The 20,929-nt window shown below is 37.2% G+C and overlaps 1 protein-coding gene across 3 annotated transcripts in view; it reads right to left on the reverse strand.

Annotated features, from left to right (window-relative positions):
* WWC3 (WWC family member 3) overlaps nt 1–20,929 on the reverse strand; it is a 98,769-nt gene that overhangs the window by 2,749 nt on the left and 75,091 nt on the right. The window contains exons 12-22 of one of the 3 annotated variants that reach the window (XM_064708658.1): nt 14,905–15,025; nt 14,056–14,130; nt 12,968–13,054; nt 10,585–10,777; nt 6,822–6,989; nt 6,040–6,191; nt 5,204–5,363; nt 3,905–4,069; nt 2,703–2,795; nt 1,444–1,671; nt 572–699 (exon numbers count right to left, since the gene is read on the reverse strand). In XM_064708658.1, the coding sequence (XP_064564728.1) occupies nt 572–699; nt 1,444–1,671; nt 2,703–2,795; nt 3,905–4,069; nt 5,204–5,363; nt 6,040–6,191; nt 6,822–6,989; nt 10,585–10,777; nt 12,968–13,054; nt 14,056–14,130; nt 14,905–15,025 (1,570 nt within the window). The remainder of the gene's footprint in view (nt 1–571; nt 700–1,443; nt 1,672–2,702; nt 2,796–3,904; nt 4,070–5,203; nt 5,364–6,039; nt 6,192–6,821; nt 6,990–10,584; nt 10,778–12,967; nt 13,055–14,055; nt 14,131–14,904; nt 15,026–20,929) is intronic. The other 2 variants (XM_064708676.1, XM_064708666.1) reach the window with 2 other exon arrangements.

The raw sequence follows: 20,929 nt of genomic DNA on the forward strand, positions 1-20,929 counted from the left end.
TAGTTCACCGTAAAAAGGTTTAATGGGACAAGTTCTGCAATGCTAAGTTCACCCTTCTATGTTTTGCAAATAATGTCTACAACAAAGAAGGGGGAAAAAAGATGGCAACTCTGGAAACAGAGTCCAAAGAACAGGCTTATTGAAAGAAAATTCCAGTATTACTGAGTAGTTTTTAGGGAGAGTGTGTTAATAACAATTTATATGTACTGCATTAAACAGACAGGCTTCTTCAATACAAGCCTGTCCACAAGCTTGTATTGAAGAACTGGACTTCACAGCAACTAGGCTAAGTTGGAAGAATCCCCTAAGCTATGTTTATATTTGAAGCTTTTTTTTTTTTGATGTCATGTATACTAGAATTGTTTCACTGCAATTTTACCTTGGCTTTGGCTCTTTGCAGAACAAAGCATTCAGAAAGAACTCATGTCCAAATCTAGATACAGTCTAAAATTATTGGTTAATTACTTCTGATTAAAATCAAAAGACATAAAATTTAAGCTAAATGTTTCAGAAAGCTTTAACCAGACTAATGAACTGTTGCTATGCTATTTCAGTATGCATTACCACTTACCTAAAAGTCTGCACCTGAATAGGTTCTTTCTGATTTTGCCCACGCAGCTGGTATATTTCTTTTGATGCTTTCTTTAGCATCTTTTCAGCTGCTTGCTCTTGGTGATGTTCAAATTTGGTCTGTCTGGTCTGAAAACAAGAACATAATGCTTAAAAAGGCCATGTGAATAAATAAAACATAAGAATAGTCACAGTAAAAGAATGGATTTTTTCCCCTCCCACCACAGTGAAACCACACTAGTACACTGTCTGAAATAGCTGATCATCTAAGAACTATAAATGCAAAAGACTGAGTTGTTTCATTCATTAATGCTCTTCAGAAAGACATGTAATAAATTAAGAAAATTTACTGCACACATATCTGTCAAACAAGATCTTACTATAAATTTGGCATCATTTTTGTCTCTGATAATCCAATGTCAATTTTGTCTGTTGAGCAGTTTTGCCACCTTTTTCTACAACTCCTTTCTCCAAGAACAGGAAAAAAAATTACATAGGGAACATTCCAAATACTTGTAAAAGAATAAGTATCAAATCAGCAAAATTTCTTTTAAATATCAGAAGAAATATAATTATTAAAGTTCTAATAACAAATACCTAAACAAAAACAAATGAACAAGAAATAAACAAAAATCCAAAACAAGACATGCCACTGGCATACAATGCCATTCTCCAAAAACTGTCCTCAAATAAATACACAGTTTGGTAATAATCAATGTAATAATTTTTATTGTGGTAACTTCAAGAATATAAAAGAAACATTCACTGTTTGAGATTCTGTACAAACAGCTCTTTAGACATCTTATCAAAATGAAAACATTTTGAAACAAGAAGTTTCTGAGCAAACTGAGTGTTTGTGTCCTATTACCATACCTGCCTTTCTGCTTCCTTCAGCAAGTTTCGGAATCTCTCATCCCGAAGCACCCAGTGGGGTAGATCAGTCTGCCCTCGGAGCTGGGCGTCTTCCAGGCGCTGTCTCAACTCCCTTAGAACACAGATCTCCTCATTCAGCTGTCTCTGTCGAGTTCTGGATGCCTGGAGATCCAGCTCCAGGTCTAAGGATGTCCTTGCCATAAGTTCAGCCAAAGATGATCTGCAGGACTGTTGAGTTATTAGGATTCAAACAAAATGCACAATACATTACTCTCAACATGCTTTACTGGTCTGTCTTTAGCTCTATAGACCATACATATATTTGCTGTACTTACTTCACACACTAAGTCTTTCCCACATGAATTTTTGGAGATTGTTTACATCCCCCAGAAGAGGCTGCATAATGTGTGGTGAAGAAAACCCCTACAGCTAAATTTCTCATTAATACTTTCTACTACTTCTTTTTACAGTTTCCTTTCTACTCACAAATATGAAGTGTTTGTACTCCTAATGAAGTTTATGGACTAAAATTCCATGTTATGATGATAATAAAATAGATGCAATAAGAAAAACTCAATGACATCAGAAAAATACTGTTCTGAGCAAGACTCCTCTTAAAGAGCTTCATTCAATATTGGTTTTAAGATACATTCTGAATCAAAATGGGAAGCATGGCTGTCTACCTGCCTACACCAGCAAGGTATTAAGTTCTGCTGACCAGACTATATTTTATGTCGTTTATATACACATTAATGCCTCATCTCTCCTTCTCTGCCCACTTGACAGTAGGAGGGTGGCATGGGGCCAAATGAGAGCTTAACCTATTCATTCCTGAATACTTGGCTCTCAAATACTATTATTTGTTAGTCTCTATGGGAGGTGAGATGCATGTCTTAATTCACACACACATCTCTGAACCTGCACCTTGCGTCATAAACTAGATTTGGAAGATTTTGAAAGAAACTTCACATCTAAATCAATATAAATTCAGTACCCATTAAACTGATTTTTGTCTGCCATGCCTTTTTTCCTTCTTCAAAATTGATCACAACTTTATTTAACTTTTGTATGTCTACCTTTTAGCTTAGAAAGTCCAAAACAAACCCAAAACATGCACCCTACCCCAATTACATTGCAGAAGTTTTGCACATTTTCTAAAAGGATCAGAATGTACCTGCAGACATCTAAAGTTCTCAAGTATAGAAGTAGCATTGCTGTAGCAACTACATGAAAGCAGAAGGTCATTTTCCTGGGCATACCTGCTTGTACCGCAGAGTCCTCCTCTCTAAGGTGTTCCGCACAAAAGGGGATTTCCTTGGCAGGGTTGAGCTGTCGCTGTCACTGCGATACAGCTGATTAGAAAAGACATGGAAAATAAAGGTTGCTTGCAAGATCATCTTCATTAAGAAATTTAGGTTGTTTTTTTGGGGTTTCTTTGCCTTTGAGATTTCTGTCTTAAAATTCACCAAAACTATCTTGTTTTAAGCAACCAATTTTTTTCAGTTATTTATAAACATTTATATATAATAATGCTCATATGGCAGTTACAATAATTCAAGAAAATTTACAAACCATCAATGTTTTACAGATAAGTTTCTATTCTACTAAATATCCCAGACAATCTAATCTAAAAAAAAGAGGGAGGGAGGACTCAAAAGCAGTATTTTATCCTAAAACATGTACTGTCGTGGATAAAAACAATACAGTCTCTCACCTTCTCCTCGCATCTGTTTTTAAGTAAGTGCAGGTTAAGTGAGCATGGAATTTAAAAATCATTTCCTGAATTTTCAAACTCAAGCTCTCAGAAGCTTATGAAAGAGTACAATCAAAGCTATGATAATATTGCAAAGCCAATACTCATGTATTGATCTATGTGCCAACTGCTTAGAAGTATTCTGCCACTGAACGCAGCAAACAATAAATGTGACCTTGAAAACTGCTGTGCTGGTCCTCAATTACTTGCACCAGTGCACCCAGGAATCCTATGTCCCATAGTAACAAGCACCTTATGACTGATATTCATGACAGCAATCAGAGCCATATGAATATTTATGCAATGGCCCTAAGATTAAGCATTCAGTGCCCTTTTTCAAACTTCTGTGTATGTGAAAATTAAACACGGCTTCTAAGTTAACTGCTTATACACCACATTAGATAGAACTGTAAAATCAACCACCCACACCTAAAATCCAAGGTTGCCAGGGAAAAGAGCTTAATACCTAATTTTTCATGTATTCTTAAATTTCAAATTAAATCCATCCAGGCAAAAACTCTTAAAAAGTGTCAGGGAAGCTCTTCCCACTGCATTGATTAAGTTCAATTAAAGATTATTCATTAGTATTAAAAATTAATATATGTTTCTTATAAATGCAATAAAATCTTATAGTGAAATTATAAAAAATGTACAATATGCTTGTGTGTAGAGACCCCTTCCTCCTCCTCCTTCTCAAGCTTTACTCACTCTGCAAACATATTGACTGCGTGCTCCAGGTGAAAAGGTCTGGGAGCGAACAATTGTGCTACTGCGAACAAAAGCAGAACCCCGGGGCCTGCGGCTGCTTCTCTCTTTTGGAAGAATAGCAACTTCTTCAGGAAACAGATCCTCAGTGTTAGTTTCCTTATCCACCTAAAATTTCAACAAAGGACATTTTTTTATTTCTTCCTTATTTTCTCTCTCCTAGCAAAGACAATCAGACATTTCAACAATATCAAAAGTAAACAATTTGCCCTGCTAGCTAGATTCAAATTTTAATGAGCACTGAGAGGATGTATCACCTCGCTTTTGTAAAAGTTTTAAAACTGGGTCATCCAAAATGGTGATATTACCTTTCAGAAGCCTTTGCTGAAGCAGTCACAATTAAGAGATGCAGTTACATCACAGCTGCAGAGCACAAGGACTGCATTCAGGATTGGCAATTGGGCATTACCCAAACTACCACCTGATCTCCAGCCTCAACAGAAGAAAACTGAGTCACCTTTCAGTAAGCACAGTGACTCTAAAGCACCACCTTAAAACTAGAGGAACTTAAATGAAGACAAGGAAGAAAAAAATAACTGAAAGACTGTTCACACAATTATACAAGAACACTAAAATATTCAGAAAGACAGAAAACATAGGCTACTCTAGCAAAGCTTTCAAACTTTCAGAAAACTCATTCCTCCATAAGAGGTGCGATCTTCCCTAAAAGCAACACAAACAGCTTGTGTTTCTCTGCTTCGGTGAAAGTCTGCTGATTTCAACCTGTGAAGGATTATTTCCAGTGTCTCTATCTTGACTACAAAAGATTTTAAATACATCTGTTTCATCACAATTATTCCATGTTATTGCAAAACTGAAATAGTAATGCAAGTCCTAAAATTTCTTTCTTTACAATTTCTTTAAAAATTCTTATAGAAACAAGAGCACTGGAATTTGATCATGATCTTTTCTGTTAAAATTTCAGGTAAATGCAGAAATTGATACCAGTGCAAATTCATAGATTAGATAAAGGCCATAGTAAAAATAGTTTGCCTTTTGATATAAGAACCAAATTCTGTTGAGAAGTAAGTAGTAAGAAAACAAATCCCAGCCCTAAAGAGTGAACTTCTACCAATTCAATAGCCATACAGCTGTCACAAAGTCAGCACTCATAAGGAGCTGCCAATGTCATTGCTGACTCTTTTCCTCCTGCCCAACTCAGACTCCAGCTCCAGGCACAGCTGTAGCTCACTGTGCCAGGCAGGGTGGCAGTTTTCATGCTGCAGGGTCTTCTCTCCTTACCTTCAGTGGTGGAGGCTGCATTTTTCCAGAGCCGTACTGGCCTGCTGGAGCTGCAAACATGTGTCCAGCTAATGGATCCCCACAGAATGGCTCTGGATAAGGAGGACTAGTCTGGGTACAATTGCTGCATCCACTGTCAACAGACTCTGCTTGCCAGCTCCTAAAGTCAGAACATCACAATAATTTTGCAGGTGTTAAAAACCCTATGCAATTATGCATTACATTTATATATTACATGATCTAAGCCACTTTATAAATTTAGAGTATTATTTCTCTAGTAAAAATACAGTATTTTCAACAGGAACATAGCACACTTGCATTTCTGCAAATGCAAATAAGCAAATACATTTCACAGAAAAAAATTCACCTTCCCTAATTTTCTTAAGGCATGTGTTCTGGTCTTTATAACAGTACTAAGAAAGCAGTAACAACAAGAAAAGTTATGTAACAAACCAGGAGCATCACTAGGAATGAAACTGCAACCCTAACCCTAACAATGTCTCATGTCACCACTAAATTTTATTTATTTTTTCTTCATACAAGGCTGTTATAAACTCATTACAGTTGCCTCCCTAGCAAAGTTTATGTTTGATATAAAGTTTCCCCACTCCCCAAATTCCCTAAATTCAACCTATTCAAGATATTCAAATAAGGTTTCCTCCTGTTTGCAGATCATGACATTATAGAATGTTATACTTGTAGCACTAACAGGAAGCAAATCTCAGAATAAAAACCTACTGTTTTCCTGCTTTATTTCAGGTTATACCCATAGTGTAAATAGCTTTGAGGAAATATTAGTCATTATCTGTTTGATGAAGTATTTAAACCATTTTTACCTTTCTGATATGGCTTCTGCCTGATCTTCTTTTCTTTCCATCTCCAAGATTTCCTCCTCTGTGTACTCCAATTTCACTCTCTCTTCTGCCAGCTCTCTCTCAACTGCTTCCAGCTGGGCAGTGGTCCTAGCTAACAGGGCTGTCACTGCATCCTGAAAGGTAAATTAGACTTTAATTAAATCTGTTTGAACAAACCAATGTATTTAATGTGTATTATTCAAAGAAAAAACAAAAACAAAGCCATCGTATGTTCCTTAAAAAACAAAACAAAAAACCAAACCACAACCAAACAAATCCGTCTTGAATCTTAAAGATCAAAAGTATGTGGAGTTCAGCTTGTCACAGAAACTGGGCAGACTTTACCTGACTGTGGAGCATCACCCACAAGTAAGATCAGAAGAGACCTCTGGAGGCCACCTAATCTGATGTGCTGCCCAAAGCAAGCAAGGCATCATAGTCAGGCTGTCCAGAGCCCAGTCAAGGGCTGAAAACATCTTCAAGAATGAAAATTGCACAACCTTTCTTGACAATCTCTTCCAGTGCAGTGGCAGAAATTTTTCATGTGTTTTAGCTGGACTGGAAACATGCATACAGGATACTATTTCAAGCACCTGCCCAGACACGATCTGGTTTTCAATTAGTCTTCTAAAATCTACATCTTGCACCAAGAGTTAAATTAAGTTATTAGTTCCTGTGATAACTCAAAAACCTGCATCCGAGGTAAGATCATAGTCACCCTGCTGGTCAAACAAAGTAAACAAATCACTTTTTTAGAGCCATACTGTTTTAACTGTAGTTACATTTCCAGAAGACTGAGGAATACTGTCTTCACACTGGTTTTTGGTCTTTGCTCTCTGGGGCTCTGAACCAGTAAAGATCTGAACAGGGTACCAGTGAAGCTGCATCTCACCAGAACTCTCTGCATCAGTCAGGTTTATCTGAGCAATGCCCTGTAAAAAACAAAAAGCATTGACCTCAATAAGATACATATACTCTGCAAGATAGACACCTTCTCACTTAAAGAATATTTTACTTACAGTGCAAAACTCCCACTTCGGGAGTCTCTTAAAAAGAGACACTTTTATTCTGTTGTGTTATGATGTTTAAGATTCTGAATTTCTTGCCTCTTTACTACTAGGAAGAATGGGAGTAGATAGTAATTTTTTTTAAGCTGAAAAATAAAATTTGTATGACTGATGTAGATATAACTGACATCTGATAGCTATTAATATTTTATTTTTAAAACCTTCCCAACTATGTACCTGATTTTTATATTTGCTTAAATTGATATCACTTTAATAATATTACGTTAATTTCAGGGGCTTTTGAGATAACTGTATTCTGATACCCTTCCATTCTCTGGCCCTCAGAGGCATCTTTCAAATGAAAATAAAAACGTTGTGTAAATCATTTTTTTCCTCTGCCTATTTATGTCATAAGGTAGTTAAATGAGCTATAAAGCCATTTTTCTACTTTCCAGGCCATCCTTGCAACTCCCAGATTCAGGGTAAAAACAGTTTTAATGGAGGCTTCTCACTAAAAGTATTTCAAACTTTGAAGTAGCCCTACGCCATCAGAGAGAGCTCACGGAAGAAATTTCTCAGCTGTGTTTGCCTAATTGAAAAACAGCTGTGAACAAATCCATGCTGCCTATTTTGTTTGGTTTTTTTCAATCAGTTCACTAGCTGGACCTACCAATTATATTAGTCAGCCTTTAAGTACTGTTTTTTGTTTCCCTGGCTATCTCTGCAGCAATAGCATAAGCTGTTTTCATGCTTGTGAGCCACATGCTAAAAATGTCTTCTTTTGTATCACTGGAAAAGTCCTGTCAAAATGGCTTTCATCTCTCACAAATCAAGTAATTGTATACAATGATTCTAACAACAAAGGCAGTAGGAAATGTAGACAGAATGTGCATTCAACTTTAAGCAGGTAAAGAAACAGTTAAGTAGAAAACAATAATAAAAAAATAAATCATTGCATTGTTTTTCCAAGACAAATGTTCCCTGGGGCTCTGTTTAAACAGGTGCATAGAGGACAATAGCCTAACAAAATAATGTGACATGGGGATACAGCATGTTTTTGAGAAAGCCATTTAATGTCAATATATCCCAGGGTACAGAGATACCTTTTCATTTTTCTGTATAACATAGATGTCTTCTAATCATCTATTCACTCTGATGTAATGGAAGATATAAATGTGCATCAAATACTCACACATTTGCATCAGAGTTGGAAAATGTTTAAGACACACTGAGTTTAGTTTAGGAAGTAGAGAGTAAAACTGTTTTCCTGCCAGCAATATTGGAAGAAGCACAGGCTAACTCTGAAGACACCTGACACTGCCTATACCCTGCATTTCTTGGGCAGCTAAGCAAGTCTGCCAAAGAAGCTGCCTCTACAAAGGGAGTCAGTAATTCCTGACTGACTGAATGCTGGGGAGTAGAAAATCACCATCAAATTCAATTTAGAATTATCAGTACTGAAAGGACCAATTAATAATTCATGTCCATCTCAAGATTTGGAGCTTACTCAAAAGAATGAAGAAACCAAGGTGGGTCTGCTAGAGGTGTATCACATGCCTGTTCTGATGAATTTGTTAATGACTTGGATGGCAGAACAGTGAAAGTATTTATGAATATCTCTGTGATGTCTAACATACATGTCTCTTTAGGAGAAAACAATCAGGATTTTAAAATCATGCTAAAAATGGGACAGATGTTCCAAAATTAAAACAAAAAATGCAAAAAAAAAAAAGTTACACTCAAGAAGAAATCAAATAAATTAAGACATAGGGAATAACTGATCAGGGCTGTAAAAGATGAGAAACTGGGAGTGATGCAGCAATGCTGGGTGATTGCAAGAAAGGCATTCATACTGCTTTTATCTTTTAACATGAACTATATATGCTAATCATGTAAAATAGCAATTCCCTGATCTCAACATTGACAAGCCACCAGGGAAGAAATAAGCCAACTTAAGACAGAAAAAGATCTTTCAGCCATGGAAAGCATAAGAGTAAAAGGTTGAGGAAATGGAAAAACCATCCCCACAAGTGTAGTATATTTATTTCTTTATAACAGAAATATTTCCAGGGGTTTTTTTTTTATTATTTTTTTCCCTGTTAGGTACAAGTATTTATATAAATCAGGATAAACTCCAATCTGGCTTTTGCACCTAGGAAGAAATTGAAAAATAGATGCATTGTTAAATAGATGGGGGAAAATCATAATCTCAGTGGAAGGCATCTTGAAAGACAGAGGCCTTGCTGACAGGCTCCACCACAGCAGTTCCAAAGAGGGAGGAGGTAGCAAATGATGTCTCAATGTGACAAAATGCTCATTCTCAAATTACAGCTGAAGAAAACAATGATCATAATGTTTAAATATTTCAGTGCACCTATCTGAAGAAACTGGCATTGCTTCTCTATTTTTGAGTAGTATTGTTAAATTACCTTAAATTATATTACCAATTACTGTTGACAAAGTTACTTCTGACATAACCAATTGAAGACCATAAAAGAGAAAAAATCTCTACCAAGATACCCTGAAGACCTATTTTTTTGGCAACTCAATAACAGCAGTTAGAATAAAATACCCTAAACTTAGATGCATTTGTTTCAATAGAAAGATGCCTTACATTTCAATAACTATTTAGCTTCCCAGAGGAACAGGATATACCAGTGGAAAGCATTTTACACCAATATATCCAGCCTGTTCTTGAGATGCTTTCTCTTTAATTGCATTGCAGACAAAACTTCCTACTGCAGACAAGACCTCAGGTCCATTTCTATCAACATTAAGACCCCTGTTCATATGAGATGCTACTTAGATTTAAAGGTGGATTAACAAACACATTCTTGACCAGATTTGCTCAAATAAACACCTCTCATCCACAGCCCAGCATGACAGTGAGATGCCTATACCTCTTAACTTCTTTGATAGGCTTAAAAGTTTTTTCACTAACCCATTCAAACCCCCCACTGCAAAGACAGCCCACTCACTTCAAAATAGCCAGGCCATCAACCCCAAGGCAGATTTAGTTATGCATGTTTGCATTTGGCAACAGCTAAATGAAGCTAACATTAGTTAGTGCATGATAACTCAATCAGTTTAAAGTAAAAGGCTGAAGTAACAGAACTGTTCCAGGGCCACTATTACCCTGCAACAAAGTTAAGATTTATGTAATAGTAGTCCCTCTTCACCCAATGTTATACAATAAAAATGTGTCTGTATTTGTTTTGGTTTTTTTTTTTTTCCCGAAGGAACCTGACTGAATAGTACAGATTCCCCACACAGGCATTATAGTATCATGCAGAAACCTAAGTCTTGAGCAAACTGTAGTCTAAAAGCTGTCAGATGAAGCATTTTTTAAAATCCACCTCTTTATTTACAGAACTATACTTACATCTGTGAAAAAATGGACACGTTAACATGTAACTCTATCAGAACTTCTTATGGAAAAATTAGGTTCTCTTTTTAATCTTAAAAAATAATTCCTCAGGTAACTTTAGTTTCATGGCTTTTAAGAAACTGAACCACTTACCAATAGTTCTTCTTGCTGCTGATGATCAACTGAACAGATATACAGCTGCAGTGATTTTAATTTCAAAGCACTTGAGTGCATAGGGATTTGGAAGACTTCATTAAATATTAACGGAGTTTGGAATTCCAAAGCTCTCGAGCAGTAAGTGGTTGGTGTGCCCGACTCAAGCGGTGGCAAATAAACTCTCACATGACTGGGAACAGCAAAATAGACAAATAGCACAATTCAGACAAAGAAAGCCATTTTGCATTTCCCAAAATCAAGTTAAGCAAAAACATCAGTCCAACATCTACATTAAGAATCTGCCTTGAGATGTCCTCATTACCAGAACTTTTTTTGCATTGTAATACAGAAGATCTGCAAAGCTGATCTCAAAACGCTGTATTTTTTAACAAAAACTTTTTTTTTTAACTTGGTTCTTAAGCAGAGGCACCAAGTGGCACTTGAGCTGCCCTGAGGTATCCAAGACATCTAAAAGGAGCTAGCAATTATAAGAGGATCTATGGGAGAGCTACGCAGAACCTCCCTCTGAGCAGCAGCAGCTGGAGGCCAGGTGCTGTGCCATGCTATTTCAAATGGAAGCACATGCCTATGTTTAGGCAATTGAATTGTCCCATCAGTGTCACTGGTCCATTTCTTTCTTCCATCCATTAAGCAACCTATTCCTCTCCCTGAGAAATTAAGAAATTCAGATGGCAAAATAAATCTGCAGTCACTGCATCTATCTACAGTCTCAAAAGACAAATTCAAATATGTGGTAACATATCATTTAAAACTTCAAGCCAAAAACAAAATCAACAACCATTTTCACCTGACAGCATAAGCAGCAGAGCTACTTAGAGAATTGTTTCCATGTTCTCCCTGTCCTGACTGCTTTCCAAGCCCCTGCAATATCCTATTCCTTTCTAATCCTTTCCTCATGCCAGCAAACAGTTTCATGCAACTGTGTTGTGACCCAGATTACAAAATTTATCTGGGTTAAAAAAACTAACCTAGCTAAAACCCACAAAGCCTTCAGGTTTAAAAAACCCACTCCAGCTCAGAGGTTCACTCAAGTTGACTACATGGCTGCAGGAACTCCTCTGCCACCACCAAAGAGGGGCTGACACTGGCAGGCAAATAAATGGTTAGAGGACAATTGGAAGAGCTCCTTATGGTGTAACTGCAGCGAGGAGTTTAATAAACTCAATAAAAGCTTCTTCTGCTTTTTGTAATAGAAACTTACTTTTTGACTAGACTAATCAATTAACCCTGCAGCAATGCAATTTCTTGACTATAGCAAAGGGTTGAGAAGGATGAAGAACAGAACTGCATTTTGAGTCCCTTAGATGCCTGGTTGCCTTGATGATAATGTCCAACAAAACCTCTGGACTAACGTTTTTCTTTGGTGACCCTACTACCTTCTTCAGATGATGCTTATTTCCTCTTCTGATGACAAGGCATCATGGCTGAGTAATACACAATACTCCCATTTTTCCCTATCATGTGCCCTTGCACTCATGCTGAAACAGAGCAGAAATCCAACACTAGTGTACTAACCTACATGAAAAATTTCCACTGCAGTTTTGCAGAGTTAGCATGGTGAAGTTCTCAACAAACAACAATTCATTCAGGGAGATATATGTGAATTTAACACCTCTCACCAAATGACTTATTTTACAATGCAATAATGTTATCATACCTCCATTTTCCTGCTTTTAAACAACCTGTCCTAGAGATAAATATCAACAATTTTTACATGTTGAATTTCTTTAAAATATGCTAAGATGCATATCTCTAGATAAAACGGGGGTTTATGACAACAGATTATTTAAGAAAAATTTGTTAGAAGAAACGAAGATACGTTCTATATGTGATACAAAATTTGAAAAAGTAGCACAAGCTGTAAGGTTAAAAAATTCAATCTTTTGTACTGATTGTCAGCTAGTACTTGTGTTATCAGAAGGTCTTTCATGAATACTCAAGGAGAGCTGTACAGGCCACAAAAGCCTGCAGGATCCTTTGTTAGCATGTTCTCCGGTGTGGTTGTCTTTCTTAAAGATAAAAGGCAAGGTAGACCTCTTACTGATTAATATAGATGTTGCCACAGGTATTGAGAAAAATACATTAAGCATACTCTGGAATATCACAGATATTTTTGAACAAACTTTCCTCTGCATAATAAAATGAAAGAACACAGAGACTACACTTGTTACCTGAATATTGTGACATAAGTTGCATAAAAGGGATACTTTGTGACCAGAACATTAACCCTTTCCTCATGGAAATGAAGACATATCTTCTCCAGAAATGGCTTAATTTTGAATGAAGCCAAATAAATCTATGTTATTTATAACTGCAGCATAAAACAAACATGATGACTCTGGGTGAAATTAAAGCTTACATTTTGCAATTTTCTTTAACAACTAGACTGGTAAAGTTCTTCAGCTGTAATACATGGACTAGCAGACATTCGCTTCCACTGTCATGTCTGGAAAATAAATTTTCTGTGTTAGTCACCAGTCATTGATAATTTGCTTAAGAAATAAAGATGAAGACTAAACAGATTTAAAGAATGTAAAAGCATATTTTGTTAAACAAATTTCTTGCACAAATCAGTTTCAATCAAGGGCATCAGCTACAGTAACAAAGTTAATAGAACTAAGTGAACTAAATATTATTCAGCTTGAAATTAACAAGTGGCCATCATATGCCTCTTGACAGCAAACAGGTTTTAACAAATACATTCTTTAAAGAGTTACACCATTTGCATTTGTGTGTGTGCATGTTAACAACATATCAGTTACATTAGACAAATCCATCTGCATATTTTCATGGGCTATTGAAAACAAATTTTAAAATTCTAGTCTTTCACATCAGCACAAATTTTGAAATGCCACTAACAAATCTGGTCGATATTTTAAAAACTTCCAATCTTAGGAATTAGTTTCCAAGGGGCAGAAAGGATTCTGGAGGGCTAAGGTATAATATCCTGTCTTGTATGACAATAGTCTGCCCTTCTCAAGGCTACTCCCACTAAAAACAAGAGCATGCCACAGGCATAGTATTTCAAAGATGTATTGTACAGTTGGGACTGTACTGTATTTGTGTCTCCTCACCTGTGATTCTCCTAAGGTAATACTCCTTTATCTGGCATAAAAAGGTCTCGCTTACAGAGACAAATCCCTATACCCATACCCACACTAATGGCCCAGACAATGAAAATAAATGCTACTGAAAGAAGTAATGAAGGCCCTTTTATCAGTCAGCATTGAAAGGACACTTAATGAACTTTGATTAAACCATATCCCCAACACAAAGTGGCACATGACTGACTGATCTGTACATCCACTGAACTTTGGCTGCCAGTTCAGAAACTTCTCAACAACTCCCACCATGATTTAGTTTATTTAAAAGCTAGAAATCATAAGCAGGAAAAGTAGTGAACAATTCCTGTAGAGTTGGCAGGGAGAAACAGAAGTAATTACTCACAGAAATCCAACATGTATTTGTGGTTCTTCATTACTGGCAGTGTCACCATAAACAGGCTCTTCCAGATCTTCATTCCTGCAGGAACAGAAAGTACTGTAAACTACACAGTGACCTAAGCTGCTAAATGATGAACTAGCATTTATTCTGTGATTTGTGGATATAAGCAATTATTTAGCAATACAGGAGGGACGGTAATGTAGAAGGAATTGAGACATACTACTGTAAGCTTTATATAAAAATATACAGTAGTAGTAATTCACAAGTGTCAAAATTGAAGTTTTAGAATTAGTCTTTCAAGATATTTACGTTATTTTAGCATTTATTTTGTATTCCAGTTCTCTTTAGCATCCTCCAAACCTTATCTTCTTCCCAGTTACTGCTTCCCGTGTTAACACAGTTGTATTAAGCAACATGTCTTTCTACATCCTTCAATCAATTGGTCAACCTACGTATTTTTTGGCTTTTGACAGTTCATATACTGCTTCCTTGAAATTATACTTTTATCACATGATACTCAGAATTGTAAGTCATACTCTGTGTAACTTTATTTTGTTACAGATGGTTGAAATAAAATTACTGATTTATGACTAACAGGATGAGAAAACTATCTTTCAAGGGAGATGCGATGTTAAAATGTCAGAGAGAAAAAAGCAAAAGGGACTTGGCACTTGAAGATGACAGTGGACTGCATGTAAAAAGCTTCTTTCCTTTAAAACATGCCATCTAGTAGTTTTATATTACTAATAAGTAGCAATTTTGAAAGCCAACACATAAATTCACAACTAATTCTTTTGGGCCATGTGGCAGAACAGGAATATTTCCAGCTTACTATGCATTTATACACCTGACCTTTTGCTTAAAGCTTCAAACACGCCACTGTCACTAGCCAGTGAATGATCTGAGAGACATGCTGAAACTCGCCTGGCTCTCCTCTCCGATCTTCTGCCGCTGTCTCCACGCAGAGTTACAGCTGCCATGGAGAAAAAAGGGACAGCAACATCAGCTCAAGGCAACTTCTTCAAAATTAAACAAGAAACATTTATTGTATCAAAGCTAGCAGCAAAACAGCACAAATGCAATTCACTGGTTTTTCTTCTAACTTTAAGTTAAAAGCCTAGAATAGGATTGACCAGAGATTTTCTGTGGGAGAATTAAGGAAGGAAGTTTGTGGCTAATTGCTCTGTGACAAGACTAAGTATAAACCAATTGTATTGTTACTAAATGTTTTTCTGGTAGAGTAATTCCTTCCTAAAGGAAGACTTACATTAATTCACATATGTACACATGATAGCCTAAGCTTTTCAGATTTACCTACTGAATATACAATAGGTTGAAAACAAACACAGAGACTAATTCTTTTTTAAAGTTATCTGATAATACAATGTGAGGTTTTGTTCTCATTTGTTTCCTAATACAAAGTCTCAAAGCATACTGTTTATACCATCACATAATAGAAGCTTTTATTTACAGTCTGAGAGGCATTATCAAAAAGAACCAGTGTTTTCCAGCTCACTCAGACCACTGTTTTTCTTCAAATTCTTGGTGAATTACTTTGGTGAAAACTGACTGGGGGAAGGAGGAAGTAATGTTCAACCTTCTTTGCCACTCTTCCCTGAATCACCAGCCACACAAAAAACAGCAACTCAGCAATCACTTTCATGTTTTAAGTACACCAACAAAATTATATTGTACACTGGGTTTTGCACAGGCAAGTAGGCATAGCAGCTACTGATCCTTTAAAGTACGTGCACAGGCAGTAATGTTCAAGAACTGCATAGAAAAGGCTTAAACACTTTAACAACATCTCCCAACTTGAGGTTGTTTCCCTTTGAGTCCTAGAGAAAATCACTAAACAGACTTGTGAAGTCCAGTTTCTTCACTGTGCAGAGAACTTTTACCCTCTTTTGCTCAAAGTTCAATGACTGTCCTCAAAGCAGGAAAGCAGTGGTAAAGAGATGGCACTTCAAAAGCGGGGAAAGCATTTTATTTGCTTCTGCTCATGCTTACAAACTTAAGACAGCATGGAAGCATTGACAGTTCCAGCAGAGTGACAGTAGCACAACGCATGGGGGACAAGCAGCAGCTGACATTTACATCTTACAGCCCCAACAAGGGATGAAGCAAGTCCTACTCAAAGTAACAACTTTTAAGTGCCTCTGTTGCACATTATCATGAGTCCTTCCCCTGCATGGTACCCAACTCACCTCCCACCCAAGCACCACCAGGACAGGACATCAGGACAGGAGAACTTGATAAAACTCTTCCAGATCAACTCAACCCTGCTGCTGCTATCATCAGCTTTAACCCACTGTGGAACTGGCACAGGAGGTGCACCAAGCCCAGCAGGTTGTGTGCCAGCCCAAGACACATTCCTGTTACCAGGCCACTAACAGCAGCATCTTACCAAAGGTGTTACAAAAATCACCTCATCCTATTTGGAGCTAAAATTTCAGCAGAGCCAGTTCTCTGTCCATTGGATTCATAAGTAGCCCTATGGACCTCTCCTGCAAATTCAGGGAAGGATTTAGCCACCTTTAGGTATTTAGGAAATGTATTTGCCGGCTAGGAACAGCCCAGCCTGTACTTGTCTCTGCACCCAGGGAAAGAACCACCACTCCTCCCCATCCCACCCTTCTTGTACATCTTGTATACATTGTGCAGTGCTACTCGTGACATCCTCACCACAAATGAGAGCCAAGTTCAAGTGAGAACACAGAAAGCAAAAACCGTATTTGAACCACACTCTCCTCTTTATCACTTGTACAAAAGTGGTGGTTTTGTGGGTTATTTTGATTGGGGTTTTTTGTTTGCTTGGTTGGTTTGGTTTTTTCCTTCTTTTTTTTTTTTTTCTCCCAAGGACTTTTGATTTGGTAAGCCTACCTCACTGTCTGATATTTATGAAGTTTATTCTGTCACTGGTATTTATGAAGAATCATAAGAATCATGAAGCATTAGCAATCTGTAGAGACATCTACATATTAAAATTTCTCCAAAATTTTACATCAAGAGGTTGAACTTCACAAATGTTGCTTTTTTTTTAAAGTGCTTCTATAGTTTCTGTACTAATTTCAACAAGTTATACTACAACAACTTAACTTCTTTATGCAAAGAAGCCCTTGGCTCACCCCCTACGTGAACACTTTGTATAAAGGTAGCAGAGGAAAGTTCCTGTGGACTCTGTCCTTGGAAGGCTCATGTTTCCAGTTTGGCTGGAAGGAAAAGCTGACATCAAGCACCAATATAATACAATGAAAAGCTGATGCATTACAACAATGTTGTAATTTGACAGCGATTTGCTCACTGTCTGCAGGCCATGGAAGCATTCAGTAACCTCTGGACAATGGCAGCAAACTTGAGAGAGATGCAAACACCAGAATATCCCCTTGACATGGTGGGGGCGTAAAAAATCAGCAAGAAAAATTAGTCAAGATCAAAGACACACCAAATTTTGGTTTAAGAAAAAAGTTTACCACAGGCTTTGCAATGCTGGAAGCTAAGGAATTGTTTAAAAATTAGGTTTCTAAGACAGGCCATTACCTTACATTTTCTTATTTAAATAACAAAATCAGTAAACAATAGATATGATTTCCAGAACTACTGGGTGCCAAAGCTTGATAAATGTAAGACAGCCCTGAATGAAAGAACATTGTCATTATCAATAGTTGAAAAAGTGAACTTCAAAGCAAATTTTGCTGTCCAAACTTTCATTTGCTAAGAAATCACATAAATATATCTAAAGCATGTTTCACAAGCTTAGGTGACTGAAAATACTGCATGTCAGCTCAAAATGCACTAATAAAAAGAGTAGAACACTCTCGTAAAAACTAATCTCAGACAAAAACAGACGTTACCTACCATAAGGCTGTCAGACATTACTATTACATAACAAAGGGGAAGGTCAAAGAACGTTTTCCCCAGGCATTTAACTACAGCTGTGAATGTGTTGTTTAGTTGACATAGCAAGAAAATTAAGTATGCCATAATGATTAAACAGATACAGCAAAATATCAAACAAAACCAAATGTAGCAGAATCTCCTGTTTCTTCTCATGCAACTCCAAAAACAAAAAACCAAAACAAAACAACCCACCCCAAAAGAAAACAACCAACACATCACACAGAAAAACACACAATAAGAAATTTCAGGTTCACTTACAGTGAATTTTTCTGTTGTGCCGCATGAGAAACAAGACAAAAAGCATACAGTGACAAATCACCCTTTAGATCTCTGACAACATTTTATAAACAAGAGACTATTTAGGCATTAAAAAAAATTTAGCATTTCAAAGATTTGTTATATAGAAGAGATAGTGAAGATATTCAAGCCTAATATTCTATTGACGTTTCCTCCCACTCCCAGATTTACAAATATGATGGATTTAACTTTTCAAGCATATTCCCTCCATTCACACATGAAAACTTATTTCACAATGTGACCCTGTGACAGATGCAGAACAATAAAACAGCATATCAGTGACTGAACATCAAAATTGCAGTTCCTGAAATAGCCCTTGAACTTTCTCAAGTGCTGCACCAGTGCAAAGTTCATGCAGTTTATTCAGGGCTAACCCTCCCAGTCCCCATTATTTGCAAATCACTAAAATTACCTCAAGCTTTGCCTAGTGAAGGAGCAGGCCAAGGTCTGAGGGAACCAAGACCTCCTGTTTCTGCAGCACAGCATTCTGCTGCCAGGCCATGGGGTGGCAGCAGCAGGGTACACTGCCTGGTACCTCGCAGAAAGCCAAACCCCAGCATCTGCCAGCTCCCAGCTCTGGCATACAAACTGGATGCTCCATCCAACTCTTCCAGGAAAAGAGTACAAAACCAAAATACTTTCAAAACTTCCAACTGCTACTTGCAAACAACTGCATTACAATTCCAAACCACTAGCTAGTGAGTGTAGAACTCAAAACAGGCAAAAATCAGCAAGGTTAAATTATTTTCAGTAATTGTTTCCAAATGCAAATATCAAAAATAAAAAAGTCTCAAAAGAAGGCAGCCTGGCTACCTTTTAACCACACATTCTTCCTCAAAAAGCAACACAAAATACTCCATTGTACATAAAGAAAAGCTGTAACCTCTGGGCTAGGAGCTGGACATCCCAGCACTGACAGCAGGTTAAGCACAGAGGTTTTCAGACAAATGTGAGATATGTAGAAACACAGCAGAGAGCTGAGAAAAGGAAAATCAAAGCAGGAAGCTCCATCCTGTATTGCTGCCTCGGCCCTCACACTAGGCCTTCACTTCTAGGAAACACATACAAGCTATAAATGAACTACTTAGATACTTTCACTTACCACAATGGGTGAAGACATGCTGTGGTCTGATTTGAGGTTTAAAGAAAGCCTCAGGAAGCCTCTTCACAGCACTAATTTAAGCACAAGTTTTCATGCTGGTCTCTGGAATTCTGTTTATTTTGGTCTGAAAGCTACAGTATGGGCACTAAAAATGTTTACAGCTAGTAAAAGTAAATTCTGCTGCAGTATCTTCTGGCAGTGCTAGCTGCATTAAGGAAATTAGGTAAGTCTAGACTCAAATGCTTTTGAACAATACAGGCTTTTTAGCACTGTGGCAATGATTTCTTTTTTAAAATGAAAACCAGAAAGGTTTTCTGTAAATACCATCAATGTTCCTTTGTATTATCACTTGCCAAGTAAGATTTTGGTAGGATAATATGATCCATTCTCTTGTTATATTTATATTATTCCTGACATCATGAGTCCTGAATGCAACATTCTACACAATGCTATCACAGAATTCTGGATATAGAAATGAAATGGGATTCACAACATTTAATATAAAACTAAACTTTAAAAGCCTTTTTCTACTGGTATGGTATTATTAAAAAAGCAAGCAAGCTAACACAAAAAAATGTTATCAGGATTACCTTTTTCACATTAAGAGCAGTTCTTCATTTGGTTGGTCAAAACAGGAAAATAAATTTGTCATGTCCCTGTGTGTTCAGGCTTCTAATTTTGTTTCATTCTTTCAAAAGTTTTCTGTTTCCTCTTTTGATTTCTCTAATTTATGTTCTCAACTGCAGTGCTTTCAGAAGCTTCTGCCAAGGCAAGCTAAAGCAAGTCCCTCAATTTGACAGTCCAGCAGGAAAGGAAAAGTCAACAGTGCGTGTGCTGTGCTAGCTGCACCCATCACACCTCTGCCATCAGAGCACACCAGCCAAGATGCACAACATCTCACACATCCCCTACAAAAGATGCTCCTTTGCTGATGAAGCACCTCCTCATGAATGCACTGTGCACTCATTACAGCCATGCCACTGTGGCTTCTGCTCCTCACAGAGCTTGGACACAAGAACCTGGGCTAGTGTATGTACAAATTCAAAATTCAGCAGTGCAGTCAGCCAGCCTTCAAGCACAGTCAAAAGCATCACCTCAGATTTTGTGTTCGGGCTTTTTATTGTAGGAAATAGTTGTTTGTTATTTCCTATCTCTCCTGAGTTTGTTTTGCTTTCCATTTTCAGAATAAAGGCAACATCAGCATGATGGGGGCCTCAGAAGTAACTAACCCATACTTTCTCTTACTAATACTTTACTTATTCTTGAAAGGCTAGGTCCTTGAAAGGCTACACTCCAATGAAAGTCTATATTCCATTCCCCTTCTTCCAGTCAATTCACCACTGTTTTAAGATCTATTGACAAGGTTTCTCTATTCTTGCACCTCCTTGCCCTAAAACTAGAGTTTGGGTTTGGGGGATTTTCCTGTGTTTTGGTCGGGCTTTTAAGAGGTAACACCGACCACGCAATTTTTACCTGATGGTAGTAAAATACTCAGGGACTCAGGAACAATCTCTACTGTGCTGGCATGCTTAGATCTGTGTGACATTTTCTAAGACAATGTGGCAAAATAATAATATC

Source organism: Zonotrichia leucophrys, chromosome 1 (genome assembly GCF_028769735.1).
Source record: "Zonotrichia leucophrys gambelii isolate GWCS_2022_RI chromosome 1, RI_Zleu_2.0, whole genome shotgun sequence".
NCBI classification, from domain to species: Eukaryota; Metazoa; Chordata; class Aves; order Passeriformes; family Passerellidae; genus Zonotrichia; species Zonotrichia leucophrys.